Source organism: Oryctolagus cuniculus, chromosome 4, assembly GCF_964237555.1.
Source record: "Oryctolagus cuniculus chromosome 4, mOryCun1.1, whole genome shotgun sequence".
NCBI lineage: Eukaryota > Metazoa > Chordata > Mammalia > Lagomorpha > Leporidae > Oryctolagus > Oryctolagus cuniculus.
The window spans coordinates 7,796,320-7,813,771 of record NC_091435.1 but is presented as its reverse complement, the minus strand read 5'-3'; the positions used below and the strand labels follow the sequence as shown (position 1 = coordinate 7,813,771).

General features: G+C 42.8%; 1 protein-coding gene across 21 annotated transcripts in view; it reads left to right on the top strand.

Annotated features, from left to right (window-relative positions):
- Nucleotides 1-17,452, top strand: part of TTC3 (tetratricopeptide repeat domain 3) — a 127,960-nt gene that overhangs the window by 45,167 nt on the left and 65,341 nt on the right. For all 21 annotated transcript variants that reach the window (XM_008274871.4, XM_051833619.2, XM_008274872.4 and 18 more), the window contains 7 exons: nucleotides 669-732; nucleotides 5,077-5,137; nucleotides 5,328-5,412; nucleotides 8,147-8,281; nucleotides 10,719-10,799; nucleotides 13,204-13,316; nucleotides 16,228-16,348. In XM_008274871.4, the coding sequence (XP_008273093.3) occupies nucleotides 669-732; nucleotides 5,077-5,137; nucleotides 5,328-5,412; nucleotides 8,147-8,281; nucleotides 10,719-10,799; nucleotides 13,204-13,316; nucleotides 16,228-16,348 (660 nt within the window). The remainder of the gene's footprint in view (nucleotides 1-668; nucleotides 733-5,076; nucleotides 5,138-5,327; nucleotides 5,413-8,146; nucleotides 8,282-10,718; nucleotides 10,800-13,203; nucleotides 13,317-16,227; nucleotides 16,349-17,452) is intronic.

Sequence of the window (17,452 nt, the reverse complement as noted above, 5' to 3'; positions counted from 1 at the left end):
TGAGTGATGGGCATTGAAGGAAACTTTTCCAACTCACTCTAGTGCTTTTTACAATACTGAGAATCGCTGAGGCTGCCTTCGACTAGGTTGAGGAGCATAGGGAAAAATGAGATAATTTTTTTTAAAGATTTATTTTGTTTATTTGGAAGACAGAGCTACAGAGAGAGGTAGGGACAGAGAGCGAGGTCTTCCATCTGCTGATTCACTCCCCAGATGGCCGCAACGGCCGGAACTGTGCCGATCAGGAGTCAGGAGCCTCTTCTGGGTCTCCCTCGTGGGTACAGGGGCTCAAGGACTTGGGCCATCTTCTATTGCTTTCCCAGGCCGCAGCAGAAAGCTGGATCAGAAGTGGAGCAGCCAAGTCTCAAACCGGCACCCATATGAGATGCCAGCATTTCAGGCCAAGGCGTTAACCTGCTGCGCCACAGTGTTGGCCCCGGGATCATGTTATTTCATTAAGAACATATTGAACAACTGTCATGTGCCACACCTCATGCTGGCAGCAGAAATAGAACTTGTCATATCCCATCATAATCTCTTATCATTAGGTATTATTTTGTGTGTTTATATGTTTAGGCTTAATAACCAGCTGCATATTTTAGGTGCTTGGGTGAATTCTTCATGGCTGTGTTTTTTGAAAGTCTCACTGATTTTATTTTCCCGGGCAGGCGGTAGATGAGGCTTTGAAGGTGGATGATTGTGACTGTCACCCTGAATTTTCTCCTCCACCAAGTGAGTATCTCTTTCTTTTAGGGAAATTGTTGCCAAGTAAATGTAGAGTAGACTCAACTTTAAAAAAAAAAAAAGATTTTATTTATTTGAAAGAGTTGTAGAGAGAGAGAGATCGATCTTCCATCCACTGGTTCATTCCCCAAATGGGTGCAATCAGAAGTCAAGAGCCAGGAGCTTCTTGTGGATCTCCATGCTGGTGCAGGAGCCCAAGGACTTGGGCCATCTTTCACTGCTTTCCCAGGTGGTTGCAGAGAGCCATATCAGAGGAGGAACAGCCAGGACTAAACTGGTGCCCATATGGGGTGCCGGTGCTTCAGGCCGGGGCTTTAACCCACTATGCCACATCACTGGCCCAGGTAGCCTCAATTTTTATGCCATAAAATTTGCACAAGCATTACTTCTATTGGCTGGTTTTTTTTTTTTTAAGATTTATTTTATTTACTTGAAAGAGAGAGATAGAGACAGAGAGAGAGAGAGGTCTTTCATTTGGTTCACTCCCCGAATGGCCACAATGGCCAGAGCCAAGATGATCTGAAACCAGGTGCCAGGAGCTCCTTCTGGGTGTCTCATATGAGTGCAGGGGTTGAAGGACTTGGCCCATCCTCCACTGCTTTCCCAGGCCATAGCAAAGAGCTGGATCAGAAGTGGAGCTGGGGCTGGTGCTGTGGTGTAGTGCCAGCATCCCATATGGGCTCCAGTTTGAGTCCTGGCTGCTCCACTCCCAAACCAGCTCTCTGCTATGGCCTGGGAAAGCAGTAGAAGATGGCCCAAGTCCTTGAGTGTGGGAGACCTGGAAGAAGCTCCTGGCTCTTGGTTTCAGATCAGTGCAGCTCCGGCCATTACAGCCAATTAAGGAGTGAACCATCGAATAGAAGACCTCTCTCTCTGCCTCTCCTTCTCTATGCAATTGTGACTTTCAAATAAATAAATATTTAAAAAAGAAAGAAACCTAGCAGTTGTCTGCTTTCTTCGGGGAAAGAAAAAAGTGGAGCAGCTGGGACTTGAACCAGCGCCCATATGGGATACTGGTGCTGCAGGCCAGAACTGTGCCAATTCAAAGCCAGGAGCCAAGAGCTTCTTCTGAGTCTCCCATTTGGGTGCAGGGGCCCAAACACTTGGGTCATCTTCTACTGCTTTCCCAGGCCTTAGCATAGAACTGGATTTGAAGAAGAGCAGCCGGGACTAGAATCAGTGCGCATATGGGATGCTGGCGCCACAAGGCAGAGGATTAACCTACTGCTCCACAGTGCCGGCCCCCAGGCCTTTAACCCACTGTGCCACAGCATCAGCTCCTACATTGTTCTCATTGTACATTATGGTATTTCTATATTAACAGAGTAATGAATGTTTATTTCAAGTCAGTGCTAAGTTGCTCATGAATTTTCATTGTTGAAAGTGTATTGTTGCCTCTGTCCAAAACTACCCTGTTTTCTGATTGGCCTCCACTACAAAATGTTAATATCACAAATACTATTTATCTGCCTATGGACTATCTGTGCATATGTTTTATATGTGCTTAACATATAAAAGGAAGTACATTATTTTCATCTTTCAGTAATTGATTTTCACCCTATTGGGAGTGATACTGCTCCCTTGAAGAATGGATTCTCTCTAGCCCATTTTGAACTGCTCTAACAAAAGCAGCAAACCGCATAGCTTAAAAACATTTAGTTCTTACATTTCTGGAGGCTGGGAAATCCACTATCATGGCACCAGAAAATTCAGTGGGGGTGTTCCTCGTCCTGGTTCACTGATAGATAGCCATCTTCACTGTGTGCTCACATGGCAGAAGGGGCAAGAGAGCTTGCTGGGACCTCTTCTTTGATCTGAGGACACTGACCCCATTCCTGAGGACGCTGCCTCATGACCCAGTCACAGCCAAAGGTCACACCTCCTAGTGCTGTCACCTTGGGGATCAGGTTTTCACATAGGAATCTTGGGGCAGAGACTCAAACGTTCAACTCTAACATGCTTTAGGCTAGTTCCTGTTGAAGTTGAATACGCCCAGTGCGTGTGTGTGTTTATGCAACTGGTAAACGTGCAGACATGCTCACTACTTAGCTTCTCTGGAGATGAACGTTCCAGAGAAGCGCGTTTTCATGCTTCATTTTTTCTCTTTTCCTTTAAATATATTTTTAAACTTTTGTTTTATTTTACTTTAAAGTGGGCGAGAGAGAGAGAGATCGATCGATCTCATTTGATGGTTTATTCTCCAGATGGCCACAATTGCTCTGGCTGAACTAGGCTGAAGCTGGAGTCCAGAAACTCCCATCTGGCTCTCCCTGTGGGTGGTATGGATCCAAGCACTTGTGCCATCCTGTGTTGTTTTCCATGGTGCACATTAACAGGAAGCTGGAATTGGAAGTAGGACTGGGACTGAAAACTAGGCACTGCAATACGGGATGCAGGCAGCCCAAGCGGCATCCTGTGGCTGCACCAAACACCTGCCCCTTTGTTTATTTCTTTATCTCCATTTATACTACAAGATTTTGATGAGGACTTTAGGACTATATGCTTACATGCTTTCCTGCATGAAGTTAAGTTAGAGCAGTTATTTATCTCCAGCATTCCTGCGATGTTTCTTGGGTTACTGTGGAGAGATGCTTGGTCTTCTCTCTCCTCAGAAATGCTGTTGCTTTGTTTCTTTTCTCCTAAGTGTGTTGCTTCTAGCATTCACTGTGTCCTTGCCTGCCCACAGCTGTTTAGTATTGGGCACTTTTATTTTGTTCACTTTTACCATAATTTTAGGGTAGGAGACCCTGGTGGTTATCTCATCTGATGTAATTCTAACAGCCTTTGAAACATCTTTGAAGATAAAAAAGTTTTGTTTTTTTTTTTTTAGAAGACAGCCTTTAATTTATAGATTTTCCAACAATTTAAGTATTGTTCACGCTTCAGATGAAGTCATTGAGGTTCCAAGGTTAGGGTTAAATGTTTTGCCTGGTGTCACACAGCCAAAATCGAACTGGAACTCTTCTGCCTTCCCAGAAGTATTTCTCTCTTTCTGAGGCAACCATAGCCAGCTCAGGCTCCCACTCCCTCCTGCACTGGCTGTGACTTTCCTGTGCTCTCATCCAGACCCTCCAGGTGGGCCCTGGCCCTCCGGCTGTCCATACTCACACTTCCACCCGGCTGGGAGCTTGCACTCCCCTGACCAAGAACATGCTGAGGCCTCCCACACGGCTGTTAGGAAGGCGGAGCCTGCACAGCTGGAGAGCAGAGTGAAAATGATAGGGACACCAGGGCCTTGGAAAGGAACAAACACATGGGAAAGAGAAAGCATGTCGTGTAACTTGCCAGGAACCCTGGGGGAGAGGGGGAGGAGACTCCAGGTGGAGAAACAGACAGTGTGATCTTCAGGTGTTGTTGAGTCGGCCAAGGTGACCTGACTGAGCACTCTTCACACTTCTGTGCAGAACAGGCTACTCCAGTATCAGTTCCCTGATTGGTTCATGTGGCCTATCTCATTAGCATACACTTTCAGTTATCCCTTCCTGCTGATTGGCTGTTACTATGGCTTCCTAATTGGTCATTATCCCTTCCTTCTGATTAGTTCTCAATCTGTCCCTCCCCTTAACTGGGGAAATCTTTACTTTCTTTTCAGAAAGGGGCAATCAGAGAAAGCCACTGTTGTAAAAGAGCTGCTCTGGCAGCTGCTCCCGTGGAGTCCCCCTCCTGACTGCTGAGACAGGTTTCCTGCTCTCGGTAAATCTCATGTGCTCACCTTGAGACAAGAGCAGAGATAGCCCTCATCGTCCCACAACAGAAAGTCTATAAGTGAACACCCCACCCTGTCTTTGCAGCCCGTTCCCACCTTGCAGCCTTGTGAGCTCCTCACATCACCCATGCACAGTATTTCTCAGAAGAGCTCCACTCTGGGTTCTGGCTGTTCTGTTCCAGTCCTGCTTATTCCTCAAAACCACACATCAGCACTGCATTCTCACAAATACTGTCCCCTCCCATTCCAGCTTATGTGATTCCCTTTCTGGGACTAAGGGAGTACCATGTCAGTAACAACACAGCGTCTTCTCTTCATCACTACAGAAGTAATGTTTCTTTCCATCCCATCTGATTGTAAGCTACCTGAGCATAGGAGCTGCCCCGTGCCTCTCCATATCGGCTATAGACCTAAATAATAATACTTACTGTAAGTTCTCTTTCTAGTCATTTTACACCACACATGGGAAGCTTGCATCAGGTACTTTTTTGTCTCACCTACTCGCAGTTACATTCACACAGTATTGCTTCTTTCACTTATATTCCAATGTAAGTGTTTTTACTTTACTCTGGAGTTTGCAGGTTTCTGTGTGTAGACTTCATGAACGGATGCTTTTGTATTCACAGGTCAGCCTCCAAAACATAAAGGAAAGCAAAAACCTCGAAATAACGAACCAGAGAAGCCCAGGTGTGTCTTCTCTGATTGTACAGGGACTTCATCAAGATCGCATTGGATCTGGAAATTAATTTGGGGGAATCTGCATCCTGGGGTCTTGAATGAGCCTCAGTACATGTATATAATATATGTATATATTGCCTATGTAAATAGGGCTGTTTTACTTGAAAAAGATTCAAAACAACTGCTTTTTCTCCTTTAGTTCTAGTTCACAGTTGACGTTACCAGTAGATTTGAAAAACATCTTAGAGAAACAATTCTCTAAATCTTCCAGAGCTGCACACCAGGTAATGGAGAAGGCTTTTCCAGCGGAGTAGCAAACTGTGAACAAAATGTTTTTCCATTAATAATGTTCTTGTTATGTATGTCTCAAATTATTTTTTAAGAATTTTATAGATCTACGATTCAATATTATGTTGCTAAAAAACAACACTGTCACTAAATTAAATGTTAGCACTGTCACTAAAGTAACAGTTAATGTAGTAATTGTATTATCGAGAAGTTTAACTAATGGTTAATACTGTTTGATTTCCAGTGATTTAACAATAATATTACCCTTAAATATTTTTCAGAGAATTAAAGCACTTCAAAATATTTAAGCACTTGTATATTTTATTATACATACTCTAAAATCATTAAAGATTTACCAACCTTTTTATATTTTGGATGATTTAGCACTAATATAACTTTGTATATAAAATTATTTTTTGTTATTTAGTGATGAAAATATATATTAACATGTAATAGAACCTCTGCCTGTCCAAGAAAAAAAAAAAAACATGTAATAGAATGCTTGTTTTAAAATCTATGGGTCATTTTAAAAATCAGTTAACAATCTTAGATTCTGTAACATATCTTACAAGAACTAAAATTTTCTTCTTTCAAGATTTATTTAGAGCAATAGAGAGAAGGAGTGTGGGGAAAAGAGAGAGATGGATCTTCGATTTACTGGTTCACTCCCCAGATGACTACAACAGCTAGGGCTGAGCCAGGCTGAAGCCAGGAGCCAGGAACTCCATCCTTGTCTCCCACATGGATTTCAGGAGCCCAACTATTTGGCCATCTTCAGCTGCCTTCCCAGGCTCATTAGCAGGAAGCTGGAATAGATGGGAGTGGTAGGGACTTGAACTGGCATTTCAGTATCAGATGCTGGCTGAACCTGCTGTGCCACAATACCAGCCCCGTAAAAACAGATTTCTAATCATTTTCATAAAATAATTTTTAGAATTTCTAACAGTTGGGGATATTTAAGTTAGGTTTTCCTATGTTGATTTTACTGACTGCAAACCATAAAGGACTTAAATAGAAAAGACAGCCTGTGAAGATAAAAAGACCTTTTAAATAAATATGAGAGTTATTTTTATGCCCTCACGTGTTCACTCACCACGTTTTTGTTGAGGCCCCACATGCTGAAGACGGAGTTGAGTTTGGTGGTGATGCGACTCTCTCTGCTCTGGTGGAACTTCCAGTACAGGTCGAGGGAAATAACTTCCACTGAAAACAAGAGCTGCAGGGTCTGTGTCTTCAGAATGAGGACGAGATTGAAATCTTAGCAGGTTGTGCAAGACTAGTTATCTATGGGATAGCACATCACCAACTTCAAATGTATATCTGAAAATAAATATGGCTGTCACTGAGGTTTTAAAGTACTATGATAACAAAAACCAGCTTCACCTGAATTGCTTTTGTCCATGAGTAATTTAGAGAAAAGTTCTTCTGAACTTTTAATTCACTGGATGGACACCAGCAGGAAGCTTTTGTTAATTTGTAACCACTCTGCTTTTCCTTGCCTGCTTTGTGCAGTGGAATCTCCTTTTGAGTCTGTTTTGTTAGGAACAGTGAGGAATAGAACATGCATGCTTAGTTTTCTGCTCCACTGAATGGTGCACACATGTATGGTGTAAGGAGTGAGAGGATACTGCTGTTTCCCCAGGTGCATTAGCAGGGAGCTGGATTGGAAGTGGAGCATTTGAGTCTCAAACCAGCGCCCGCCCATATGGGATGCTCATCACAGGTGGTGGCTTTACTCACTATGCCACAGTACCGGACCCTCTGGAACTTCTGTGACATATAGATGTTGTCACGTTGCTAAAATCTGAGTTTAAACTGTGATATATGTTCACGAAAGTATTCAGATTACAAAATTTTTCTCATTTAAGAGCAGTTATAGCAATTTTATTACATTTTCTTATGTTCTTATGCATTTAACCTATTGGTCTATCTCCCAATAATTTCGTATAGTTATCTGTGGCAGGAGTATTTAAAGATTGAATTCTTCACCTCTTACTTTGGAATTAATGTTTCTTTTAAAGCAGGTTGGCGGTAGTTAACATCTCATAGTGATCAGTACATATTGCATGTTTTATTGCACCTAATTGTTCTAGTCCAAGCCAAGCAACTTACTTATATAAGTGCTGACTGGTGTTCTCTGTGTGTGTTCTTCAAACTTCAAAACAATGTCTGTTTAGTCTGGAAAAGCAAGTAAGGCTTAGCACCATGTTGTATAAAATGAACCACTCCTTCTTGCATGGGCAACAGCAGATGTATTGGACTTCTGATGGTGAAGCAGTGTTCTTGTTTTATTTTACATTCTGTATTTTTACAAGAAGCAGAAAGAGAGAGTGAGCAAGCATCCATCTGCTGCTCTGTTCTCCAGGTGCCCCAATGGCTGGGGCTCTGCCAGGGCTGAAGCTGGGAGCCAGGAACTCAGTCCAGGCCTTGCATGTGGGTGGCAGGGACTCAACCCCTTGAGCCATCACTGTTACTTCCTGTTGGCAGGAATGTGGAATACAGGAGCTGGAGCTTGGAATTGAACCCAGACACTCCAGTATGTGATGTGGGCATCCTGGCTGGCAGCCAAGCACTTTAATTTGTGCTTTAAATTTGCCGTGCTAAGAAAGGAATTTAATTAATAAAAACTGGTTTGGGTGTTGATTTAAATTATTTAGTTTTACTGGTGAACTTAGCATTTTAGGCTAAAAATGTATAGATTTGGATGACTGAGAGAAGTTTTTTTGGCAGGATTTTGCTAATATAATGAAAATGCTGAGAAGCTTGATTCAGGATGGCTACACGGCCTTGTTGGAGCAGCGCTGCCGCAGTGCTGCACAAGCCTTCACGGAGCTGCTGAACGGCTTAGACCCCCAGAAGATAAAGGTGAAGTTCCTGCATCGTGCCTGGCTTACCAGTGCGGCTGCCCTGCAGCTGTAGAAGAGATAAAGGCTGTAACTTGTATTCACGTGGGTGTCTTCAAAAACATCATGGAAGATGCCCATGAAAAAGCTGTGGGTGGGCTTCAGAATGCTTTGTACCAGAATAAGCTGCTGCTTATTTTTTGTTTTCAAGTTTCTTTATTTGAAAGAGAGACACTGAGATAGACTGAAAGAGAAAGCTCTCCTACCCACAATTACATTCTCCAGATGTCCAAAACAGCTGGGGCTGGGCAAGGCTGAAGCTGGGAGCTATAAACTCCATCTGGGTCTCCTGTCTGCATGGCAGGGGATAACTGAGTTAGCGCCTGCTACTTCCCAGGGTTTGCATTAGCAGGAAGCTGGAATCAGGAGCAGAGATAGGTCTTGACCCCAGGCATTCCAGTATGAATTGGAAGCATCCTGAACAGTACCTTAACCACCTCACCAAATGCCTGCTCCTAAACTTATTTTTTAAAGATTTATTTATTTATTATTATAAAGATGTATTTATTTATTTGAAAGAGTTACACAGAGAGGGAGAGGTCTTCCATCCGCTTGTTCACTCCCCAAATGGCCACAATGGCCAGGGCTGGGCCAAGCTGGAGCCAGAAGCCAATAGTTTCTTCTGGGTCTGCCACATGGGTGGCAGGGGCCCAAGTCCTTGTGCCATCCTCCTCTGCTTTCCCAGGCCATTATCAGGGAGCTGGATCAGAAGTGGAGCAGCCGGGACTGAGCCAGGGCTTACATGGGTGATTTAACCTGCTGCACCACAATGCCAGCCCCCTCCTAAATTTATTTTTTAGTTCCTTTTCCACAGCCTTTCAGGTCTCTCTAAGATTAGATGAATTTCCTCCAGGTTGTGGGAAGCAAGTAATATGCCAATTCAACCATCACAGTCACACTCAATTTATGATCAGTGTTTATACTCCTGTTAACTCTAGTTTGAGCTTATCAGAACTGTTATTTTTCTTTATTAACATATTTAATCACAGAATTAGAGTCACTTTAATCACATCTTTTCTTCCAGAAAATTTTAGCAAAGTACGTAAATAGCTTAGGCAAGGTTATAAGAAAGCATGTCTTTTAAAAAAATTTTTTTTAAAGATTTTATTTATTTGAAAGGCAGAGTTACAGAGTCAGAAGCAGAGAGAGAGAGAGAGAAAGGAAGGGAGGGAGGAAGGGAGGGAGGGTGGGAGGGAGGGTGGGTCTTCTATCCACTGGTTCACTCCCCAGATGACTGCAATGGCCGGAGATGTGCCAATCCGAAGCCAGGAGCCAGGAGCTTCTTCCAGGTCTCCCATGTGGGTGTAGGGGCCCAAAAACTTGGGCCATCTTCTACTGCTCTCCCAGGCCACAGCAGAGAGCTACATTGGAAATGGAGCAGCTGGGACTCGAACCGGCGCCCATATGGGATGCCAGCACTGCAGGCAGTGGCTTTACCCGCTATGCCACAGCGCGGGCCTCAAGCATATGACTTAATCTATTACTCTTACCCACGTTCATGCAAAAGAATGATTTTGCTTAAAAATTATTCTAATTTATCATGAACCATGCCCCAAGAAACTCTGGATTCTGTTGTATTAGAAATACTCAGTAGAATATAACTTCTTAGTTTTGTAAAATATCTGGTTTTTTTTTTTTTTTTTTTGACAGAGTTATAGACTGAGAGAAAGGTCTTCCTTCCGTTGGTTCACTCCCCAAATGGCCACTGTGGCCAGCGCTGCGCTGATCCAAAGCCAGGAGCCAGGTGCTTCTTCCTGGTCTCCCATGCAGGTGCAGGGGCCCAAGGACTTGGGTCATCCTCCACTGGCCTCCCAGGCCACAGCAGAGAGCTGGACTGGAAGTGAAGCAAGCAGGACTAGAACCCAGTGCCCATATGGGATGCTGGTGCCACAGGCGGAGGATTAACCAAGTGAGCCATGGCGCTGGCCACAAATATATGTTCTTTTTTAAAAATTTTTTTAGGTTCATATTTTATTTGAAAGGCAGAGTTAAAGAGAGAGTGGGAGAGATCTCTCCCTCTGGTTCGCTGGTTTACTGGATCGCTGGTTCATTGCCCAAATGGATGCAACCAGGGCTGGGCTAGGCTGAAGCCAGGAGCCAGGAGGTTCTTCTGTGTCTCCTATGTGTGTGCAGGGAACCAAGCACTTGGACCATCCCCCACTGCTTTCCCAGGTGCATTAGCGGAGAGCTGCATCAGAAGTCTCTGGTGGCGGCTTAACCTGCCATGCCACGGCATTAGACCTATAAAAATTTTTTTCTAATATTTGACCTTCAGTTCTATCATATTGACTAGTGAGATTTTATTACACTGATTTTCCTGTTATGGCTAGAAGATTTGTATTATGGAACTTAAGCAGAATTATGTTCACAATTTTTAACTAAGGCATTTTTATTGACAGCAATTGAATCTGGCCATGATTAACTATGTCTTAGTAGTCTATGGACTTGCCATTTCTCTCCTTGGAATAGGACAGCCTGAGGTAAGATGTGTAACAGAGGTAATAAGCAATTAAAATATGACTTTGAGTTTGTAAGATATATAGTAATTATCTGTGCTTTCTTGATAGTCTGAAATAGTTAAGTTTAAATTTGAGACAGATGTGGGGGCAAGAAGAACCAACACAACTGCTGGTACTGGGCCAGGCTAAAGCTGGGAGGCGGAACTCAACCCAGGCTTCCAGTGTGGATGGCAAGGATGCAACCTCCTGAGCCATTTCCCACAGCCTTTGGAGATCTGCATTAGCAAGAAGCCAGGAATCTAACTCAGGCACTCCAGGGTGGAACGCAGGCATCTCAGCTGACGTCTTCACTGACCAATTACCCATCCCTAGTTTGTGAAGTTTATTTTCCCTTAGATTTAATTTGGTTTCCTGTTGGAAAAAGGCTATCCCAGGCAACCAGTGGGAATCTACTTTATATTTGTGTAACAAGTGAAGAATGGAATATATATATATATATGAAAGATTTACAAGCATAATGTTGAAGAAAAATTGCAGGGTGAGAACATAAATCTTATTATCCCACTTAGTACAATCTGGAAAACATATAAGCTAGTACCGTACATTGTTTGTGAATGTACATCTTGCAGAATAAAAAAATTGGATTATCCCTACATCAAATTAAGATACTGGCTAAATTTAATGATAGAAGTAGGGAATGGGCCTGGGGATGTTAATAGAGGACAGCTTTGTGTTGCTCTGTTTTATTAGAAAAGCAAAAGGAGAAATGATAGTGTTGGTATCAGAGTGCCGGCTAGGGCATACCTGGGTGTTTGATTATTTCTGGTGTGCAGGCTGCTCATCACTGCACGCGGTTTGTCGTTTTGGGTCTGAGCACCCTTCATTTCCACTGCTCCTGCTCTCTTGGAACATGTGTATAACACTGCGTGTTACAACTCTGCTCTCCATGGTTATTTTTTCTATAAATGTTTAAATGCTCTAAAAAGACCACAGATATACTACATCCTTCTACCAATGTAAGTTCCAAGCCTTGCTGGCTACATGATTAATTAACCACAGAGTGCTGCCTAACGGGGATCTAAGTTTTCCCTTGTGTTTAACTCTCCTCCAGAGGTCCGCAATGGCAGGGGTTTGTTTTTTATGTTCTTGGTGTGACAGATGAATGTCTTCCGTTAATGCCTAATTCTGTATTCCAATAGGTTGCTGAAAACAGGTTTTTGTTATTTTAATTCTGTTCTTGGCAGGACAATAATGACATCTTTTTTTTTTCCCTTATGGGAGTTGAATAAATAGCAATTACGTTTATGATTTACTGGAAAATGGTGAAGCTTTTTTTTTTTTTTAACAAAAAAAGAGAAAACATCTATTTATTTGAGAGACAGAGTACAGACAGAGGGAGACACAGAGAGAGATGTGTTCCATCTGCTGGTTCACTCCCCAAATGGCTGCAAGGGCGATCTGAACCCAGGAGCCAGGAGCTTCTTTTGGGTCTCCCGTGTGGGTGCCGGGGCCCAAGCACTTGCCATCTTCCACTGCTTTCCCTGCCATAATAGTAGGGAGCTGAATCAGCAGGGACTGGAACTGGCACCCATATGTGATACCAGCACCGCAGGCAGAAGCTTAACCTACTGTGGCACAGCCCTGGCCCAGTGGTGAAACTTTCTTTAAAAACAAAAACAAAACAAATAAACAAAAAAAAAACACCCAAATAGGTATGGTAGAATTTAGTTGTTTAAAAGGATTTCATCAGAGTGGTCCCTTAAGAAAGCGCTGTGTTTACCCCAACTTAGTCCTTGCTTTAAACATTTTTGGAATTCCTTCTTTGGAACTGGTGTGTTTTCATAGTGACATTTCCTTTTCCACTCACAATGTGTTACTAGTTATTTCTTAAATCTAAGTATCTTTTAGATTTCTTCCAAAAACAAAACTCATTCAACGAATACAGGTTTCTGGTTGTTGAGAATATTTAAAAGAATGTATCCTAACATGTTAATTTTTGCTAAAGAACTTTTTTTAATGATAGAGTTTTCATCTGTTTTATGCCACAAAACATTGTGCCAACATCAGAATGCCAACTTTTTCAAGGGAGCAACATTTACTAAGATATATATTATAGTGTGTTTGACCAAAATCAGTCTTTTTTTAAAAAAACATGAATTCTCATCTCTTAGTACCAGCCAGACATATCTTTCATTGTCTGATGTGTTAAGCAGGGTTGGTTTGGATGTGTCTTCAGTGCCCATGTTATCAGAAATTCATACAATTTCTAAGAAAATGAAGTGCAAAAGGTGTACCTTTTCCATCAGAATTTTTGCGTATATGTGGTTGTCTTTAATATTATACAAGATGTATGAACCTGCAGATAAAATCTGTGCCAGTGTTTCCCTTTTCGTGGAAGTGATCATTGTTCTCACTGTTACTGAAGGAATTATCTGAAGCTGAAAACCAGTTTAAGAGGATTATCGAACACTATCCCAATGAGGGACTCGATTGCCTGGCCTACTGCGGAATTGGAAAAGTATATTTGAAAAAAAACAGGTTAGTGGAAATGACATTATTGTAATTTCTACCTGATCATTGATGATTCCTTTTCTGGAACTATTTCAAATCTTCTCTGTTATACACTGCTATAATTGCTGTTTTCTTTGAAAAATTTCAGTATCCATCTTAATTTTTAAAAAAGATTTCTTTATTTGAAAAGCTGAAATACAGAGAGAAAGGGAGATCTTCCATCCGCTGTTTCACTCCTCAAATGTCCTTAATAGCCAGGGCTGGGCCAGGCTGAAGCCAGGAGCTTCTTTCTGGTCTCCCTCTTGGGTTCAGGGTCCCAAGCACTTGGACTGTCCTCCACAGCTTTCTCAGGCCACTAGCAGGGAGCTGGATTGGAAATGGAGCAGCCAGGATTCAAACCGGCACCCATATGGGATGCTGACACTGCAGGCGGAAACATAACCTTCTATGCCACAGCACTGGTCCCTCAATATTAATTATTAATGTAAGACCAATCCATGCTGTTCCTGTGTCTTCTAATTTTAATTCTGGTAAGAAAGTCAATAAAAGAGTAACTTCCTAGAAAGGACTTAATGTTTTCTTTACTATGTGTTATCTGTAAATAGTGACTGAATGAATATAAATTAATATTTCAAAGGTCTCTAAACTTTTTTGATTAAATATCTATTTCTAAAAAACTACATCTGGGGGCCAGCACCGTAGCACAGTAGGTTAATCTTCCACCTGCAGTGCTGGTATCCCATATGGGTGCTGGTTCTAGTCCCAGCTGCTCCTCTCCCAATCCTGCTCTCTGCTATGGCTTGGGAAAGCAGTGGAAGATGGCCCCAGTCCTTGGGCCCCAGCACCCGCATGGGAGATTGGGAGGAAGCTTCTGGCTCCAGGCTTTGGATTGGCACAGCTCCTGCTGTTGCAGCCATTGGGGGAGTGAACCAATGGAAGGAAGACTCCTCTCTCTGTCTCTTCCTCTTGCTATCTGTAACTCTACCTCTCAAATAAATAAATAAAAAATCTTAAAAAAAAAAAAAACTACATCTGTATGAACATGGTTTTAATGAAAGAGAGAGTGTGTGTGTGTGTGCTGGGAATGCAGTGCAAGTCTTGCACAGAGTGGCAGGGGAACCATCTGCTTCTGGGGTGTGTGTTAGCAGGAGGTTGAGTTGGAAGCAGAATAGCTAGATTTGAAGCAGGCACTCCCAGTGGGGGAGGCACACATACTAAGCAGTAGCCTAACCACTGGGCCAAATGCCTGTTCTGCCAGTTAGATACTTTGTTCTGCTAAAATAATTCACTGCCTTATCGTTGAAGAAAGATGTCAGAATACCTGAGCCTTTTAAAATTTTTACAGCAGAGAAATTTTTAGTGTTGATATCCTAATTAGAGTTTATTAAAATGTAAAGAAGTTCCCTATATGATTAGTTACTAGGAAGGCTGCTATTTCTCTTTAAATCTACGTTAATTAGTGAGGTTAATTAAATTTATAAAAATGAAGCAGCCAAATTGTTCAGGTTCCTGGTTTTTTTCAGATGTATTTATTTATTTATTTGAAAGGCAGAGATATGGTGGGGAGATGGAGTGAGGATGGATAATCTGCTTATTTACTTCCCAAATGGCCACAAGAGCTAGTCTGAGCCAGGCTACAGCCAGGAGCCAGGAGCTCTGTTATAATTGTTGGAAACTTTTGAAATAAGTTGTAGGGCCAGCATCATACTGCAGTGGATTAAGCCTCCACCTGTGACTCCAGCATCCCACATGAGCACCGGTTCAAGTATTGACTGCTTTGCTTCGGATCCAGCTCCCTGCTGATACATCTGGGAAAGTAGCAGATGTAACTTCTGCCACCCATGTGGGAGACCCAAATGGAGTTCTAGGCTCCTGGCCCTGCCCTGCTTCTTGTAGTCATTTGGGGAATGAACCAGTGAAGGAAGATCTCTGTCGCTCTTTTTCTGTCACTCTGCTTTTCACATAAATGAATAAATCTTAAAAAAATAAAAGATGTGACTTAAAGACTAGTATGCACCTACCGTAAGTTAGCGTATTGGACAGAGTTGTGTTTAAAATATATTCTGGCCAGCACCGTGGCTCAATAGGCTAATCCTCCACCTGCGGCGCCGGCACCCCAGGTTCTAGTCCCGGTTGGGGCGCCGGATTCTGTCCCGGTTGCTCTTCTTCCAGTCCAGCTCTCTGCTGTGGCCCGGGAGTGCAGTGGAGGATGGCCCAAGTGATTGGGCCCTGTACCCATATGGGAGACCAGGAGAAGCACCTGATTCCTGGCTTCGGGTCAGCGCAATGCGCCGGCCACAGCGGGCCAACTGCAGCGGCCATTGGGGGGTGAACCAATAGAAAAGGAAGACCTTTCTCTCTGTCTCTCTCTCTCTCACTGTCCACTCTGCCTGTTAAAAAAAAAAAAAAAAAAGATATATTCTATAGCTGCCAGCATGATGCTTTATTTTTAAAAAATTTTTTAGATCTTTATTTATTTGAGAGGTAGAGTTAACAGACAGAGAGACAGAGAAAGATCTCCCCATCTGCTGGTTCACTCCCCAAATGGCTGCGATGACTGGAGCTGAGCTGACCTGAAGCCAAGATCCAGGAGCTTCCTCTGGGTCTCCCAGGTTGCTTCAGGGGCCCATGCACTTGGGGCATCTTCTGTTTTCCCAGGCCATAGCAGAGAGCTGGATTGGAAGAGGAACAGCTGGGACTCGAACTGGCACCCATATGGGATGCCAGTGTTGAAGGCAGAAACTTTACCCACTATGTCACAACAGCAGCCCCAGTGCCTTAGTTTTTTTAAAAGGAAATTTAGATACCTGGAATATTTTTGACCCATTCAGTGATTTGTTGCCTGTACTTCTCCCATAAAATTTGAGATTTGGTGACTTTTGTGGTGAATGAAAATATGTCTAATCTTTAACATCTTTCTTTGTGCTTATGACTTTAGATTCCTAGAAGCCCTGAATCACTTTGAGAAAGCAAAAACCTTGATTTGTCGTCTTCCTGGAGTGTTGACGTGGCCCACGAGTAATGTAGTTATTGAAGAGTCTCAGCCAGAGAAAGTAAAGGTACTGATCTGTTTCTGCAGGGTTTCCTACTAACCATGGAGACCCATCTGCACTAACTGGTGGAGGTGGAAGGCGCGGGTAGGAGCACTCCATCCCCTGCCCCGAAGTGTATGTTCCTTAAAGACTAGTGGGGATCACTGACACTTGCTGAATGTGTTCTGTTTTCCTGTCACATACCTTCCATGTGTCACTGTTTAATCCTTACAGCAGCCCAAGGAACTGGGTACTGTGATGCTTCCCACCTTACAGGTTCATGTGATTAAGTGTAGCTAGGTTAGGTGATGAACTCGGGTTAAACAGCAGGAAATAATGGAACTGTAACTTGAGGCCCCATATTCTAACTTCATAGCATTTGTTAAACAGTGTGCTATAGCACCTGTACCTGGAGGAAGGTACATTATTTCATCCCAGTTGCTATAATTATTGAGATAGTACCCGAACTCAGAGGATATGAATTCAGTCTCATATCCATAAGCATAAGGATCCTTTGCTAGATTGGAAAAAACTAAATTATGTATGAATTGACTGAATTCACTTGTGGTGAATTCTCATGTTGTGTTCAGAACTTTACTTTGGTTGAAGTTTTTAAAACCATAGGGAGCAGCTTTTCCAACTCAAGAATAAGGAGAAAAACAATTAAACGATAGGCAAAGGATCTGAATACACATTTCTGCAAAAAAGACATACGTGAATGATGTTCAGTATCATTGACCATCAGGGAAATGCAAATCAAAACCACAGTGAGATATTGCCTCACACCCATCACACTGTTGTGTAGGCCAGTAAGTGGAGAAGTTGGAACATTCACACGTGCTGGTGGTGGTGTAGAATGGTGTAGCTGCTTTGGAAAACCATCTGGCAGCTCCTACATGGAGCTACTATTTGACTCACTTGAGGGTACACAGAGAAATGAAAACATGTTTTCTCGAGGAAACCTGGGCCTGACTTCACAGCAGCCTTACTCACAACAGCCAATGTTCTCCAGGAAACCAGCAAGCGTAAGGAGGAGAGGTTCGAGAGGCTCCTGAAGGAGGAGGAATCGCAGTATTGGGATTCTGGATGAAGAGGCACTGGGATAACTCTTAATCCTTAAAGGAGGTTTCT